The sequence below is a fragment of the Babylonia areolata genome, chromosome 13 (genome assembly GCF_041734735.1).
Source record: "Babylonia areolata isolate BAREFJ2019XMU chromosome 13, ASM4173473v1, whole genome shotgun sequence".
NCBI lineage: Eukaryota > Metazoa > Mollusca > Gastropoda > Neogastropoda > Buccinidae > Babylonia > Babylonia areolata.
In genome coordinates, this window is record NC_134888.1 from 30,055,594 (window position 1) to 30,072,799 (window position 17,206).

The 17,206-nt window shown below is 44.6% G+C and overlaps 1 protein-coding gene across 2 annotated transcripts in view; it reads left to right on the top strand.

The window, feature by feature from the left end:
- Window positions 1–14,437, top strand: part of LOC143289196 (uncharacterized) — a 47,979-nt gene extending 33,542 nt beyond the window's left edge. For both annotated transcript variants that reach the window (XM_076598134.1, XM_076598133.1), the window contains exons 2-3: window positions 9,407–9,569; window positions 11,092–14,437. In XM_076598134.1, coding sequence (XP_076454249.1) covers window positions 9,517–9,569; window positions 11,092–12,202 — 1,164 coding nt within the window. In that variant the 5' untranslated portion in view covers window positions 9,407–9,516 and the 3' untranslated portion in view covers window positions 12,203–14,437. The remainder of the gene's footprint in view (window positions 1–9,406; window positions 9,570–11,091) is intronic.
- Window positions 14,438–17,206: the final 2,769 nt, after the last annotated feature.

Below are 17,206 nucleotides of genomic sequence, written 5' to 3' on the forward strand. Positions count from 1 at the left end.
TCATCTTTACACACAGCTGGGAACAGGGACACAGCCATCACATCATCATCTTTACACACAGCTGGGAACAGGGACAGTCATCAGACCATCATCTTTACACACAGCTGGGAACAGGGACAGTCATCAGACCATCATCCTTACACACAGCTGGGAACAGGGACACAGTCATCACACCATCATCTTTACACACAGCTGGGAACAGGGACACAGCCATCACACCATCATCTTTACACACAGCTGGGAACAGGGACACAGCCATCACGCCATCATCTTTACACACAGCTGGGAACAGGGACAGTCATCACACCATCATCTTTACACACAGCTGGGAACAGGGACACAGCCATCACACCATCATCTTTACACACAGCTGGGAACAGGGACACAGCCATCACACCATCATCTTTACACACAACTCATAACTGTCTGGACAGCCACACCATCATCTTTACACACAACTCATAACTGTCTGGACAGTCATCAGAACATCATCTTTACACACAACTCATAACTGTCTGGACAGCCATCACGCCATCATCCTTACACACAACTCATAACTGTCTGGACAGTCATCACAACATCATCTTTACACACAACTCATAACTGTCTGGACAGTCATCACACCATCATCTTTACACACAACTCATAACTGTCTGGACAGTCATCAGACCATCGTCTTTACACACAACTCATAACTGTCTGGACAGTCATCACACCATCATCTTTACACACAACTCATAACTGTCTGGACAGCTCATCACACCATCATCGCAACACACAACTCATAACTGTCTGGACAGCCATCACGCCATCATCTTTACACACAACTCATAACTGTCTGGACAGTCATCAGACCATCGTCTTTATACACAACTCATAACTGTCTGGAGAGTCATCACACCATCATCCTTACACACAACTCATAACTGTCTGGACAGTCATCAGACCATCATCTTTACACACAACTCATAACTGTCTGGACAGTCATCACACCATCGTCTTTACACACAACTCATAACTGTCTGGACAGTCATCACACCATCATCTTTACACACAACTCATAACTGTCTGGACAGCCATCACACCATCATCTTTACACACAACTCATAACTGTCTGGACAGTCATCACACCATCATCTTTACACACAACTCATAACTGTCTGGACAGTCATCACACCATCATCTTTACACACAACTCATAACTGTCTGGACAGTCATCACACCATCATCTTTACACACAACTCATAACTGTCTGGACAGCCATCACACCATCATCTTTACACACAACTCATAACTGTCTGGACAGCCATCACATCATCATCTTTACACACAACTCATAACTGTCTGGACAGTCATCACACCATCATCTTTACACACAACTCATAACTGTCTGGACAGTCATCACACCATCATCTTTACACACAACTCATAACTGTCTGGACAGCCATCACACCATCATCTTTACACACAACTCATAACTGTCTGGACAGTCATCACACCATCATCTTTACACACAACTCATAACTGTCTGGACAGTCATCACACCATCATCTTTACACACAACTCATAACTGTCTGGACAGTCATCACACCATCATCTTTACACACAACTCATAACTGTCTGGACAGCCATCACACCATCATCTTTACACACAACTCATAACTGTCTGGACAGCCATCACATCATCATCTTTACACACAACTCATAACTGTCTGGACAGTCATCACACCATCATCTTTACACACAACTCATAACTGTCTGGACAGTCATCAGAACATCATCTTTACACACAACTCATAACTGTCTGGACAGTCATCAGACCATCATCCTTACACACAACTCATAACTGTCTGGACAGTCATCACACCATCATCTTTACACACAACTCATAACTGTCTGGACAGCCATCACACCATCATCTTTACACACAACTCATAACTGTCTGGATAGACATCACACCATCATCGCAACACACAACTCATCACTGTCTGGACAGCCATCACACCATCATCGCAACACACAACTCATAACTGTCTGGAGAGTCATCACACCATCATCGCAACACACAACTCATAACTGTCTGGACAGTCATCACACCATCATCGCAACACACAACTCATAACTGTCTGGACAGTCATCACACCATCATCGTTACACACAACTCATAACTGTCTGGACAGCCATCACACCATCATCGCAACACACAACTCATCACTTTGGACAGTCGCCACGCCAGACAGTTATGACTCAGAAATAAATTATACCAAGATTTGACCAGATCTGTCCCCACGGTTGTTTGGACACCGAAATAAAACAACTTTCTGCATAAATGTGACTGAGAAAGGTTTCACAGTGCTATACTCTCGCATATGGAGCGTGAACACGGGGGAAAATAACATTTTTTTGTTGTTGTTGTGATGCAAACGTTTCTGTCACACACATTTAGAAAGTTCCTACATTCCAGACTTGGTCATAATTCTGTGCACCTCATTGTGTAAGCATTCATCACTTAGTCATATGGTGCACCTCATTGTGTAAGCATTCATCACTTAGTCATATGGTGCATCTCTTTGTGTAAGCATTCATCACTTAGTCACATGTGTACCTGTTTGTGTAAGCATTCATCACTTAGTCATATGTGCACCTGCTTGTCTAAGCATTCATCCGCATTCAGCATCTCACTGAATTTAGCTTCTCCATTTCACAGGAAACGCTCAAACAATGAAAATATTATATAAAAAAATAAATAATAATTTTTTTTTTATAGAAAAGAAAAAAAGAATCGAAGAAAGAAAACAAATCAATTAAAAAAAAAAAAGGGGGAACATACACAAACGCGCGCGCGTGCACACAAGCACACACGCACATATACCACACGCACGCGCGCACACACACACACACACGCGCGCACGCACACACACACACACACACACACACACACACACGCACACACGCGCGCGCACACACACACACACACACACACACACACACACACACGCACGCACACACACACACACACACACACACACACACACACACACACACACACACACACACACACACACACACGAAAGAAGGCATGAAATTCTCAAAACGATCGTATGTCTTCACTAACGTCACTATCAGCATCATGATCGTCGTTGTCGTCGTCTCCCTCTTTCTCTTTTCTGTTTCTCTCTCTCATTTTCCTCTAAGATTTGTGTTGGAAAAAGACAAGAAACCAACACTGATGACAAAGAAAATGATCTTACTGGAAAGAACGGAGAGCTTACCACGCTTTCTCACACATTGCGAGAAAGTGTGAAAAGGAATGACGTCGCTTTCTCGCAATATCTCGTAAAGTGAGAGAGACCGTGGGGGTGAGAGAAAGCTCAAGGGCGCGCGCGCCACGCGCTTTCTCTCAAGGTACGAGAAAGCGTGGGACTGCGAGCAAGAATGGGCAGACTACCCCCCCCTCTCTCTCTCTCTCTCTCTCTCTCCAACACAGCCGGCGCGTTAGTGTGCGGGATGGATGTGGACACAGTGATCATCATGCCAGAGCGAAGGAATGGGTGCTGATCTAAAACTACTTTGTGCAGCTGGCCGGACACAAGCGCTCCCATACTTTATCGTGGGACAGCAATGATGCCAGTTTTTTTTATAGTTTTTTTTTATGAGGACTCTGAGACAGGAGGCACTTTGACGTCATCCCCAGGCAGCTATGCAGGGGCACGCTCCGTGTGCCAACACACTGGAAGCTGTATGGCTTTGTCCACAGCCTCGCTGTCTCCCCTGCAGTCCATCTCTCTGTCGGTCCTCGTGACGCCTGTCTCCCCCTTTCCGTCGTCGTTTCGGCGCCACGTCTCCACAAACCTTTCCACGTCTCCACAAACCTTTCCACGTCTCCACAAACCTTTCCACGTCTCCACAAACCTTTCCACGTCTCCACAAACCTTTCCACGTCTCCACAAAACAGTCCACGTCTCCACAAACATTTCCACGTCTCCATAAACCTTCTTCTCACCTTGTCTCAACATTTTCACGTCTCCACAAACCTTTCCACGTCTCCACAAATACTTCCAAACTTTCCACGCCTCCACAAAACTTTCCAGGTCTTCACAAACCTTTCCAATCCTTTTCACGTCTCCACAAACCTTTTCAAAGCTTTCCACGTCTCCACAAACATTTCCAAAGCATCTCACATCTCCACAATCCTTTCCACGTCTCCACAAACCTTTCCACGTCTCCACAATCCTTTCCACATCTCCACAAACCTTTCGAAACCTTTCCACGTCTCCACAAACATTTCCACGTCTTCACAAACCTTTTCTAAGTGTCCACAAAACCTTCCACAATCCTACCCATGTTTCTACAAACCTTTCAATGTGTCCACAAAACCTTCCACAATCCTTTCCACGTCTCCGCAAACGCGTACCCAAACCTTTCAAAGCATTTCCACGTCTCCACAGACCGTTTCAAACCAGAGATCAACGTCAGAACAGTAGGAAGGACAGATATGACAGACAGAGATCAACGTCAGAACAGAAGGAAGGACAGATATGACAAACAGAGATCAACGTCAGAACAGAAGGAAGAACAGATATGACAAACAGAGATCAACGTCAGAACAGAAGGAAGGACAGAGATGACAGACAGACATCAACGTCAGAACAGAAGGAAAGACAGATATGACAGACAGAGATCAACGTCAGAACAGAAGGAAGGACAGAGATGACAGACAGAGATCAACGTCAGAACAGAAGGAAGACAGATATGACAAACAGAGATCAACGTCAGAACAGCAGGAAGAACAGATATGACAAACAGAGATCAACGTCAGAACAGAAGGAAGAACAGATATGACAAACAGAGATCAACGTCAGTACAGAAGGAAGGACAGATATGACAGACAGAGATCAACGTCAGAACAGTAGGAAGGACAGATATGACAGACAGAGATCAACGTCAGAAGAGAAGGAAGACAGATTTGACAGACAGAGATCAACGTCAGAACAGTAGGAAGGACAGATATGACAGACAGAGATCAACGTCAGAAGAGAAGGAAGACAGATTTGACAGACAGAGATCAACGTCAGAACAGTAGGAAGGACAGATATGACAGACAGAGATCAACGTCAGAACAGTAGGAAGGACAGATATGACAGACAGAGATCAACGTCAGAAGAGAAGGAAGACAGATTTGACAGACAGAGATCAACGTCAGAACAGTAGGAAGGACAGATATGACAGACAGAGATCAACGTCAGAAGAGAAGGAAGACAGATTTGACAGAGATCAACGTCAGAACAGTAGGAAGGACAGATATGACAGACAGAGATCAACGTCAGAACAGAAGGAAGGACAGAGATGACAAACAGAGATCAACGTCAGAACAGAAGGAAGACAGATATGACAGAGATCAACGTCAGAAGAGAAGGAAGGACAGAGATGACAGACAGAGATCAACGTCAGAACAGAAGGAAGGACAGAGATGACAGACAGAGATCAACGTCAGAACAGAAGGAAGGACAGATATGACAGACAGAGATCAACGTCAGAACAGAAGGAAGGACAGAGATGACAAACAGAGATCAACGTCAGAACAGAAGGAAGACAGATATGACAGAGATCAACGTCAGAAGAGAAGGAAGGACAAAGATGACAGAAATCAACGTCAGAACAAAAGGAAGGACAGAGATGACAGACAGAGATCAACGTCAGAGATCAATGCCCTCACGGAATGACGGGATAGTAAGCGGGACATGTCATTACTGATGACCTCTCTGTCCTCACTCCCAGCTCATTTCATCGACATTCTGATCAATACACAATGGACGATATAAATCATGCGTGTCGCCCTGCAGGGAAAATGCACTGCACTGGTAATGAGGATTGACATGTGTACAGTTCACGTGGAGGATTTTAGTGTGCGGGTGTGCAAATGCCGGCAATACAGGTCCTCTGGAATAGAGGGAGACGTCAAGAAGCAAAGGTCATCTGTACCTTCTTCATTTTCGTGTGATATATAATTGAAAAGAACGGAGAGAACAGTGGTCCACCAAAGAAGTGAAATGCAGTTTCTCTCACTTTTCACTACCTGCCGTTTACAGCTAGATATATGTTGGTACTTACTTTCTGAACTGTGGAATGCTGCCCATAGTTAGATATTGGTTGGTACTTACTTTCTGAACTGTGAAATACTGCTCATGGTTAGATATTGGTTGGTACTTACTTTCTGAACTGTGGAGTGCTGCCCATAGTTAGATATTGGTTGGTACTTACTTTCTGAACTGTGGAATACTGCTCGAGTCTAGATATTTGTTGGTACTTACTTTCTGAACTGCGGATTACTGCTCGTGGTTAGATATCGGTTGGTACTTACTTTCTGAACTGTGGAATACTGCTCGTGGTTAGATATTTGTTGGTACTTACTTTCTGAACTGCGGATTACTGCTCGTGGTTAGATATCGGTTGGTACTTACTTTCTGAACTGTGGAATAAGATGAGGGTGAAGACTGGTAGGGGACAGAAAGGAAATCATATGAGTTCCAAACAACACGCACAGATATGTTAGAATCGAAATAAGCCACCTTGCCGTGTGTGTGTGGAGGGGTGGTGGTGGTAAAATCCCCAGTCCCGCCAGCCGCCGTGTCCAAGAATTGAGCGGACTGACGACTGGGCAGTAATGGGGGGGGAGGGAGGTCGACGGGGGGTGGGGGGTATGGGGGGTGGGGTGTAGACCCAGCCTTTGGTTGACGTTTGTTTTGTTTATTTTATCCATGGCTGACTTTTACCCAGTATTGTGGGAGAACTGGGACCACACACACACACACACACACGCGCGCGCACGCACGCACACAAGGACTCAAAGAATCTAACTCTCCGACCTCCGGCCTGTAGACATTTGAGATACACATGCACACATTATCGCAAAAGCAACAGTATTTCTTTATTCATTATCCACGAGTCAAATACAACAACCGGTGGACGACCTTGTTTCTCACACTTGCCTTCCACAGAAAATGATCTGTGCACATGAACTGTCGACCTTCCGCAAAGATAGTGCGTGTGGCCAAGACAGTCTGTGCTTCGCTTGATCTTTCAACGGTGTTGTCTTCAAAGATAGTGTGTGTGGCCAAGACAGTCTGGGCTTCGCTAGATCTTTCAACGGTGTTGTCTTCAAAGATAGTGTGTGTACGCGCTAATGTATGTGTAAGTGTGTGTGTGTGTGTGTGTGTGTGTGTGTGTGTGTGTGTGTCAGTGCGTGCTTGTGTGTGTATGTGTGTGTTCATGGTTGTCTGTTTTATTGTACTTCCATAACTACACTGATTCAATTAGCATGTTCATTCTTTTCGTGTCTAACGTCATAGAATATTTCAAAACTGCATTTTCCAAACTGGTATCCAGATACAGATATCTTCACACCTCGTGTGGATCTGACTTTGGTTTATGTGGACATGTCTCAAAGACACGTTTTATCCGAAGTGCTTGTTGTGTGAATACACATAGCTACACAACACACATGTGTATTGTGCAGTGGCAGATAAACCATGAATACCCATAGCTACACAACACACATGTGGATTGTGCAGTGGCAGTTAACCACGAATACCCAATCTACACAGCACACATGTGGATTGTGCAGTGGCAGTTAATCACGAATACCCCATAGCTACACAACATACATGTGTATTGTGCAGTGGCAGTTAACCACGAATACCCCATAGCTACACAACACACATGTGTATTGTGCAGTGACAGATAAACCATGAATACCCCATAGCTCCACAACACACATGTGTATTGTGCAGTGAAAGATAAACCCTGACCTAGCCACGTGATGTCAACTGAAGAGAACTTTATCATGACCCTTTCTTGTTAGAGCACATGGAATCATCTCCTTTTAATCATGGTTACCATGGAAACTGAAGGGTATTCAGCGTCACCAACACGCAGTGGCCTCCCTTTTTGCCCTCCCTCCCACCATCTTGTACGGGACACAAATTCTGGTCACCATGACAACAACCTGTACCCACGGCCTCCACACAGGTCAGGACACTTTCACACCAGGTCAGGACACTTCCACACTTCCACACCAGGTCAGGACACTTCCACACTTCCACACCAGGTCAGGACACTTCCACACTTCCAGACCAGGTCAGGACCAAGTCCACACTTCCATTCTTCCACACAATGTCAGGACACTTCTACACCAGGTCAGGACACTTTCACACAGGATCAGGACACTTCCACACTTCCACACCAGGTCGGGAAACTTCCACACCAGGTCGGGAAACTTCCACACCAGGTCAGGACACTTCCACACCATGCCAGGACACTTCTACACTTCCACACATGGTCAGGACACTCCCACACTTCCACACCAGGTCGGGAAACTTCCACACCAGGTCAGGATATTTCCACACCAGGTCAGGACACTTCCACACTTCACACCAGATCAGGACACTCCACACAAGGTCAGGACACTTCCACACTTCCACACCAGGTCAGGACAATTCCACACCAGGTCAGGACAATTCCACACTTCCACACCAGTTCAGGACACTTCCACACCAGGTTAGGACACTCCATTCCAGGTCAGGACATTTCCACACTTCAACACCAGGTCAGAACACTTCCACACTTCCACACCATGTCAGGACACTTCCACACCAGGTCAGGACACTTCCACACTTCCATACCAGATCAGGACACTTCCACACCAGGTTAGGACACTCCATTCCAGGTCAGGACATTTCCACACTTCCACACCAGGTCAGGACACTTCCACACTTCCACACCAGATCAGGATACTTCCACACCAGGTTAGGGCACTCCATTCCAGATCAGGACATTTCCACACTTCCACACCAGGTCAGGACACTTCCACACCAGATCAGGACACTTCCACACCAGGTCAGGACACTTCCACACTTCCACACCAGATCAGGACACTTCCACACCAGGTTAGGACACTCCATTCCAGGTCAGGACATTTCCACACTTCCACACCATGTCAGGACACTTCTACAATTCCACACCAGGTCAGGACAATTCCACACCAGGTCAGGACAGTTCCACACTCCTACACCAGTTCAGGACACTTCCACACCAGGTCAGGACACTTCCACACTTCCACACCAGGTCAGGACACTTCCACACCAGGTCAGGACACTTCCACACTTCCACACCAGGTCAGGACACTTTCACACTTCCACACCAGGTCAGCAGAATCCGTTCACACCTTCTGTGTCATCATGTATAAAATCATCATCTCTTTGGCGAACATCATCATTATCATCGTCATCATCACCTGGACCATCATGATAAAAGTTTGTCAATATGAACGGTTCCCTCTGCGCCGTTGCCAGTCATCTGTTGAGGAAGATGCCCACATGTGATCGTGGTGTGTTGCCGTGTGTTTCAGCGTTTACAGCCAGACCACAGAGTGACCACAGCCTGATGAAAGAGTGATCACAGATTGACCACCACAGCCTGACCAAAGAGTGACCACAGCCTGACGACAGAGTGACCACAATGACACAGCTGACGCTCTGCCTCCTCCTGGGAACATGTACCCTTCTCATCAGGTCAGTGGATCCATGTTGTTGTTGTTGGTGGTGGTGGTGGTTCTCTCTCTCTCTCTCTCTCTCTCTCTCTCTCTCTCTCTCTCTCTCTCTCTTCCTCCCTCCCTCCTTCCCTGAGTTACGTGATCTGACATGAAGGGACAAGAGGACGTCTCCCTCAGCTGTGTTGAAGGATTTCCACCTCCGCCTGCCGCTGACTGGGACACCTGTCCGTGTGGAGAACAGTGTGTGTCGTTCTGTCACGCCATGTCCGTGTGGAAAACAGTGTGAGAACAGTGTGTGTCGTTCTGTGACGTCATGTCCGTGTGGAGAACAGTGTGTGTCGTTCTGTTACGTCATGTCCGTGTGGAGAACAGTGTGTGTCGTTCTGTGACGTCATGTCTGTGTGGAGAACAATATGTGTCGTTCTGTGACGTCATGTCCGTGTGGAGAACAGTGTGTCGTTCTGTGACGTCATGTCCATGTGGAGAACAGTGTGTGTCGTTCTGTGACGTCATGTCCGTGTGGAGAACAGTGTGTGTCGTTCTGTGACGTCATGTCCGTGTGGAGAACAGTGTGTGTCGTTCTGTGACGTCATGTCCATGTGGAGAACAGTGTGTGTCGTTCTGTGACGTCATGTCCGTGAGGAGAACAGTTTTTGTCGTTCTGTGACGTCATGTCCGTCTGGAGAACAGTGTTTGTCGTTCTTTGATAAAGGCCAGTCTGCAAAATGCCAACAACAATGGCCGACCCTGTCCTCAACCATCTATTCAAAGTGCAGAATTACAGGAGTCTCCTCTGCTGCACCCCCCTCCATGACCAGGTGGGGGTTCATCATGACGTTACATGCTCCCGTATAATCGAGAAACAAGACTTGCATGGTTTGTAATTGTGATCGCGTCGTGTTTTGTCAATGAATAGTGTGTCACAAGACCGAATGGTGTTAATGGCATTTACGTGTTGTGTCAATGAATAGTCTGTCACAGGACTGACTGTTGTTAACGGCATTTTTCCTTTGTTTGCTGTCTCTCAGTCCATCCTTGCCCCCCACCCCCACCCACCCACCCACCCCTCTCTCTCTCTCTCCTTCTCTCTCTCTCTCTCTCTCTCCCTTTCTCTCTCTTGCTCTCACTCTCTGTCTTTCTCTGTCGCTTTGTATCTGTTTCAGATAACAATTGAAAGGATAGATACACAAACATAAAAAAACAGAAATGGGGTTGATTAATTGGTTTATTGATTGAATGATTGATCGATTTATTCTTCAGATGTAACTGGACGCTGTCACGTAGAATAACACTGTTAGTGAACAAACATGCAGAGCACAACAACGCAGACACAGTTCACAACAACACAACACAAAAACAAACAACTGGACATATGCCAATCACTTCATCTATATAAACAACTGGACATTAATTTTGCTAATCACCTCACCGATGTAGACAACTGGACATTAATTTTGCTAATCACTTCACTGATGTAAACAACTGGGTATTTGTTGATCTCTTCACTGATGTACACTCTGCACACTGTCTGTATGTGTCAGCCTGTCAGAAGCGGCGGCCAGAGGCATGCCAGAAGACTCCAGCAAGGCGGCAGCGACAGGGCCGACAGCGGGGAACAGAGAAAAGCGATCGTTTGACGAGCAGGCCGGCGGCGTGGGGGACAAGAGGGCGTGGCGCTACACACCTGCCTACTACCGCTTCTCCCAGAAACGGCCTTTCGGAGAGCTGGCTAGCGGGTTGGTCGGAAAGCGCTCCATGCATGGACCCGCAGCCCGTGGCAGCACAGGGAAACGGGCGCCGTTTGGAGAGGTGGCCAGCGGTCTGATCGGCAAGAGAGTCCATGACATCGCCAGGGGGCTGATTGGAAAACGGCCTTTCGATGACATCGCCAGTGGGATAGTGGGCAAGCGTTTCCATGAAATGTCTCGCGGACTGACTGGCCAGAGCTCTAATGAGGACAGTATAAACGGTAGAGGGAAGCGTCCTTTTGATGATATTGCCAGTGGACTTGTCGGTAAACGTCCTTTTGATGATATTGCCAGTGGACTTGTCGGCAAACGTCCTTTTGATGATATTGCTAGTGGACTTGTCGGCAAACGTCCTTTTGATGATATTGCCAGTGGACTTGTCGGCAAACGTCCTTTTGATGATATTGCTAGTGGACTTGTCGGCAAACGTCCTTTTGATGATATTGCCAGTGGCTTGATTGGGAAACGGTTTCATGAAATCGCCAGTGGACCAATCGGCAAGAGGCCTTTTGATTCCATTGCCAGCGGTCTCGTTGGGAAACGACAGTTCGACGAATTGGCCAGTGGCCTGGTTGGAAAACGACAGTTCGACGAATTGGCCAGTGGCCTGGTTGGAAAACGACAATTCGACGAATTGGCCAGTGGCCTGGTTGGAAAACGACAATTCGACGAATTGGCCAGTGGCCTGGTTGGAAAACGACAGTTCGACGAACTGGCCAGTGGCCTGGTTGGAAAACGACAGTTCGACGAACTGGCCAGTGGCTTAGTTGGAAAACGACAGTTCGACGAATTGGCCAGCGGCCTGGTTGGAAAGCGACCTTTCGACGAACTGGCCAGTGGGCTTGTGGGCAAGCGACAGATGGTCAGCGCTTCTAGTGAAGTGACGGACACAGAGCACGTGTGAAGTGACACAGAGCACGTGTGAAGTGACGGACAGAGAGCACGTGACACAGACCACGTGTGAAGTAACACAGAGCACGTGTGAAGTGACGGACACAGAGCATGTGACACAGAGCACGTGTGAGCTTTGCTGTGATTGATGAAGATGGGAAAGGGAACCCTTGCACTCTGGTTACAGCGTGCTGTGCCCAAGGCCGTGCCCCATGTTTTTTTTTTCTGGCCATTTTCTTTGTTTTGCTGTTCCCAGTTTATCTCTGTGGATTGTCCTGTGAACCCAGCCTGCACTGGTCACGTCACTTCCTGATTTTCTCTGCTGGCTTCTTTTATTCGCTCTTTTTTCTCTGTTCTCACATATACATAGATCTATATGGAGAGAGAGAAAGAGAGAGAGAGTCTATGGGGAGAGTATTTGAAGAGATGCTCAATTGCTATCTGTCTGTGAAACTATAAGCAGACTGACTGTGATATCTGTGTGTATTCAGGCGGCATCTTCCCCTTGACAGCTGTCAGACACTGGTTAGTCAGCAGGTCAGCTCCAGTACAGTCCACAATGATCACTGCCAAGGGCTCCAATAATATGTATTTATTCATTAATTTATTCCTTCATCTATTCATATATTCATTGCGGAAAAAAAAAAACATCATAAAAGTTTTAAGGGAAATGGTCTGAGATGCAAAATGCCAGTTCATGTGTTGTTGTTGTTGTAGTTTTTTGTGGGGGGTATGGGGGAGGGGGGTCTATATCTGAAAAGTTATTACCTGCATTCATTTATTTCTGCCTTTTTTTTCAAGTCTATGGTTGACGTGATGTCCTGATGTGAAGCGGTGTCTGTTTTCCATCAGGAAGTAGATGTACAAGACAGGTGGGACCAAAAGTTCTTGATTTTTTTTCTTCTGAATCTAACTCGCTTAAAAATTGTTCGAATCAATGAACAGGAAAGACTTACTATTGCAATACACTTTGAAACGACCCCAAAACAACGCATGGACGAACAAGAGCATGGAGATCAACAGAATGAAGAAAAGACGAAATGAATCAACGGTTACACCAACATGATGCTGATGATGATATGGATATTTATTCTGCACCCGTCCTCGGTCGGAGACCAAGAACTAAGTGCTTTACAAACGCGGAGTCATTATTTTGCACAAGAGGCTGCCTATCTGGGTAGAGCCGATTGGCAGCTGCCATTTGGCGCTCATCATTCGTTTCCTGTGTCAACAGTCAGGTTCTACACACACACACACACACACACACACACACACACACAGGGGAGGGGGGTGCGGGGGGTGGGGGTGGGGGGCATGTAACATTTTATGTGTATGACCCTTTTTCTGTTTTCTTTTTCTTTTTTGATGGGGGCGTGGAGGGGATGGGGTATTTACCCAGCCTTGTAGGCAGCCATACTCCGTTTTCGTGTGTGTACATGCTCGGTCAGACATTTTAATGAAGAACTTGGCCTTTCCCACAATATGATATGGTTCTGTCTTTATACCCTTAAAAGAACAAGGTAATTGCTTGCGGCTGACATTCTAACTGTTCTCTTTTGAGAATGAGCACTACCCTATGACATTCAGTTTCATCTGTTCTGCGCGTTGGCGTTTTCTCCGTTTTGTGTTTTGTTGTAGATCGTGATGCCGCGCTCAACAAGATGTAGGATGTTCCATGTTTTCATTTGCTTCAGCAACGTAAAAACATCATTGTCCATTGTCATGATATATATGACATGCATATATATATTCCAGAAATCGATAATTTGTGTACTCATTATACTCATTATGGACATGTTCAGTTTTCTTTTGAACATTTCATTTTAAAAAGCATGTGCTTCTTTGGATTAATCTGTTTCTTCTTGTAATTCTTCTTTTTGTTGCACGGTAACCCCCTCAGCCTTGCAGACTATGTCATTCTTCTTCTCCTCCTTCTCCTTCTTCTTCTACACACTACCTATGACAGACCTACTGACATCATGGCAGTGATAAAGGCCTCCTTATACCAGTCTCAGAATGTTCGTTTATCAGTAGATGTTAATTGCCGTGTTGCCTGTTCACGTGCATTCAGTTCAGCATGGAAGTGATAAAATCCTTGTTGTACCAGTCCCAGAATGTTCCTTTATCAGTAGATGTCAATTACCGTGTTGCCTGTTCACGTGCATTCAGTGCAGACGCTGTAACCAGGATGCAGTCGTTCCATTTTTTGTGGTCCACGTCACATGAAGGAAATAAACTATGAAGAAAGCACTCTGGGAGGGGTGTGTGTGTGTGTGTGTGTGTGTGTGTGTGTGTGTGAACGTATGTGCTTGTGTGTGAATGCATGTTTGTGTATGTGTGTGATTGTATGTGTGTGAATGATTATGTGTGTGTGTGTGTGCGTGTGTGTGTGTGTGTGTGTGTTTGAGTGTATATGTGTGAATGCATGTGTGTGTGTGTGTGTGTGTGTGTGAATGTATTTATGTGCATGTGTGTGAATGTGTGTGTGTGTGTGTGTGTGTGTGTGTGTATGTGTCAGTCTGTGTGTCTGTGCGTCTGTGTGTGTCTGTGTTTTGCGTATATGTATCGAGTCAAATCAAGAGTATTTTATGAGATATCACATATTAGCTTCAGGAAAAAAAATACAGTGATATCCAAATCAAAGCATATGCACGCACGCGTACACACACACACACACACACACACACACACACACACACACACACACGCACACACACACACACACTAACACACACTAACACACACAAACACGCGCGCAAGCACAAACACACACGCACACACAGTGGAGTGAAGTGATAATATCAATGTCATTTCACTCCACTGTTCGTGGTCATTGATATTGTCACTTCACAGTTCATTGTTATTGTCACTTAACTGTTCATTGTTATTGTCACTTCACTGTGCATTGTTATTGTCACTTCAATGTTCATTATTATTGTCACTTCATTGTTGTTGGCACTTCAATGTTCATTGTTATTGTCACTTCATTGTTGTCGTCACTTCAATGTTCATTGTTATTGTCACTTCACTTCATTGTTATTGTCACTTCAATGTTAATTGTTATTGTCACTTCAATGTTCATTGTTATTGTCACTTCGCTTCATTGTTATTGTCACTTCAATATTCATTGTTATTGTCACTTCACTTCATTGTTATTGTCACTTCAATGTTTATTGTTATTGTCACTTCACTTCATTGTTATTGTCACTTCAATGTTTATTGTTATTGTCACTTCACTTCATTGTTATTGTCACTTCAATGTTTATTGTTATTGTCACTTCAATGTTCATTGTTATTGTCACTTCACTTCATTGTTATTGTCACTTCAATGTTTATTTTTTATTGTCACTGCTCTGTTCATTGTTATTATCACTTCAATGTTTATTTTTATTGTCACTTCAATGTTCATTGTTATTGTCACTTCACTTCACTGTTATTGTCACTTCAATGTTCATTGTTATTGTCACTTCACTGTTCATTGTTATTGTCACTTCAATGTTCATTACTATTGTCACTTCAATATTTATTGTTATTGTCACTTCCATGTTCATTATTATTGTCACTTCACTTCACTGTTATTGTCACTTCAATGTTTATTGTTATTGTCACTTCTCTGTTCATTGTTATTGTCACTTCACTGTTCATTGTTATTGTCACTTCAATGTTCATTACTATTGTCACTTCAATATTTATTGTTATTGTCACTTCAATGTTCATTATTATTGTCACTTCACTTCACTGTTATTGTCACTTCAATGTTTATTGTTATTGTCACTTCTCTGTTCACTGTTATTGTCACTTCAATGTTCATTACTATTGTCACTTCAATGTTCATTGTTATTGTCACTTCAATGTTCATTACTATTGTCACTTCAATATTCATTGTTATTGTCACTTCAATGTTCATTACTATTGTCACTTCAATGTTCATTGTTATTGTCAGTTCAATGTTCATTACTATTGTCATTTCAATATTCATTGTTATTGTCACTTCAATGTTCATTACTATTGTCACTTCAATGTTCATTGTTTAATCACTGTTCATAGTTATTTCACTGTTCATAACTATTGTTGCATCACTCCACTGTTGACTGTTACTGGTGTTTCTCTTCACAGGACTTTACTGGGTGTGAGCTGTTCCATATGCGCCACGTGACGATGTTGGAGGGAAGGCAGCGACACTAAACAAAAGCGAAACCAATCACAGCAAATGCTTCCCACAGAGGCCTTGCCATAAAGGGACCTTGCACTGGACAATAAATGATACCTTTCCTCACAGTTGGGCAAAGAAAGAAAGAATGAAAAAGAACAGAATTTAAAAAATCGATACTCCTCTTCCTCAGGGAAAGAAAACTGAAAGAAAAAAAAAGTTTTTGAACGCAATTTCTCGAAGAAAATAAGATTTCTTGATGACCCTCTTCTTTTTTTCTTCTTTTTCTTCTCTCTTTTTTTTATATTTTTTTATCATGTACCACAATTGATTGATGCCCCTAAGTTGTCACGGACATTTTGCTACAGACCAGGGAAATGCATTGCACACTGCTGTCTCCGTTTATCCCCTGCCTCCGTACAGGAAACAGGGGAGCTGTCAACACAATGTCATCGACACAGAATTAAGGAGACGTACATCCAATGCCACAGACAGGAAGAAAATCAACGTGATTGCGCTTCTGAAATAGGTGGTGTCTTCTTCTTCTTCTCATCCTTTCTTCTTCTTCTTCTTCTTCTTCCTCTTCTTCTTCTTCTCATCCTTTCTTCTTCTTCTTCTTCTTCTTCTTCTTCTTCTTCTTCTTCTTCTTCTTCTTCGTCTTCTCATCCTTTCTTCTTCTTCTTCTTTTTTTTCTTCTTCTTCTTCTTCGTCTTTTCATCCTTTCTTCTTCTTCTTCTTTTTCTCATCCTTTTCGTGGATTGTGGACTGCAATTCCAAAGTTCATTCAGAAGCTTTCACCTTTCAGACAGATTATACCCAGCCATCGAAGCAGCCACACTTTGGTTTCTGGTCGCAGTATGCATGTTT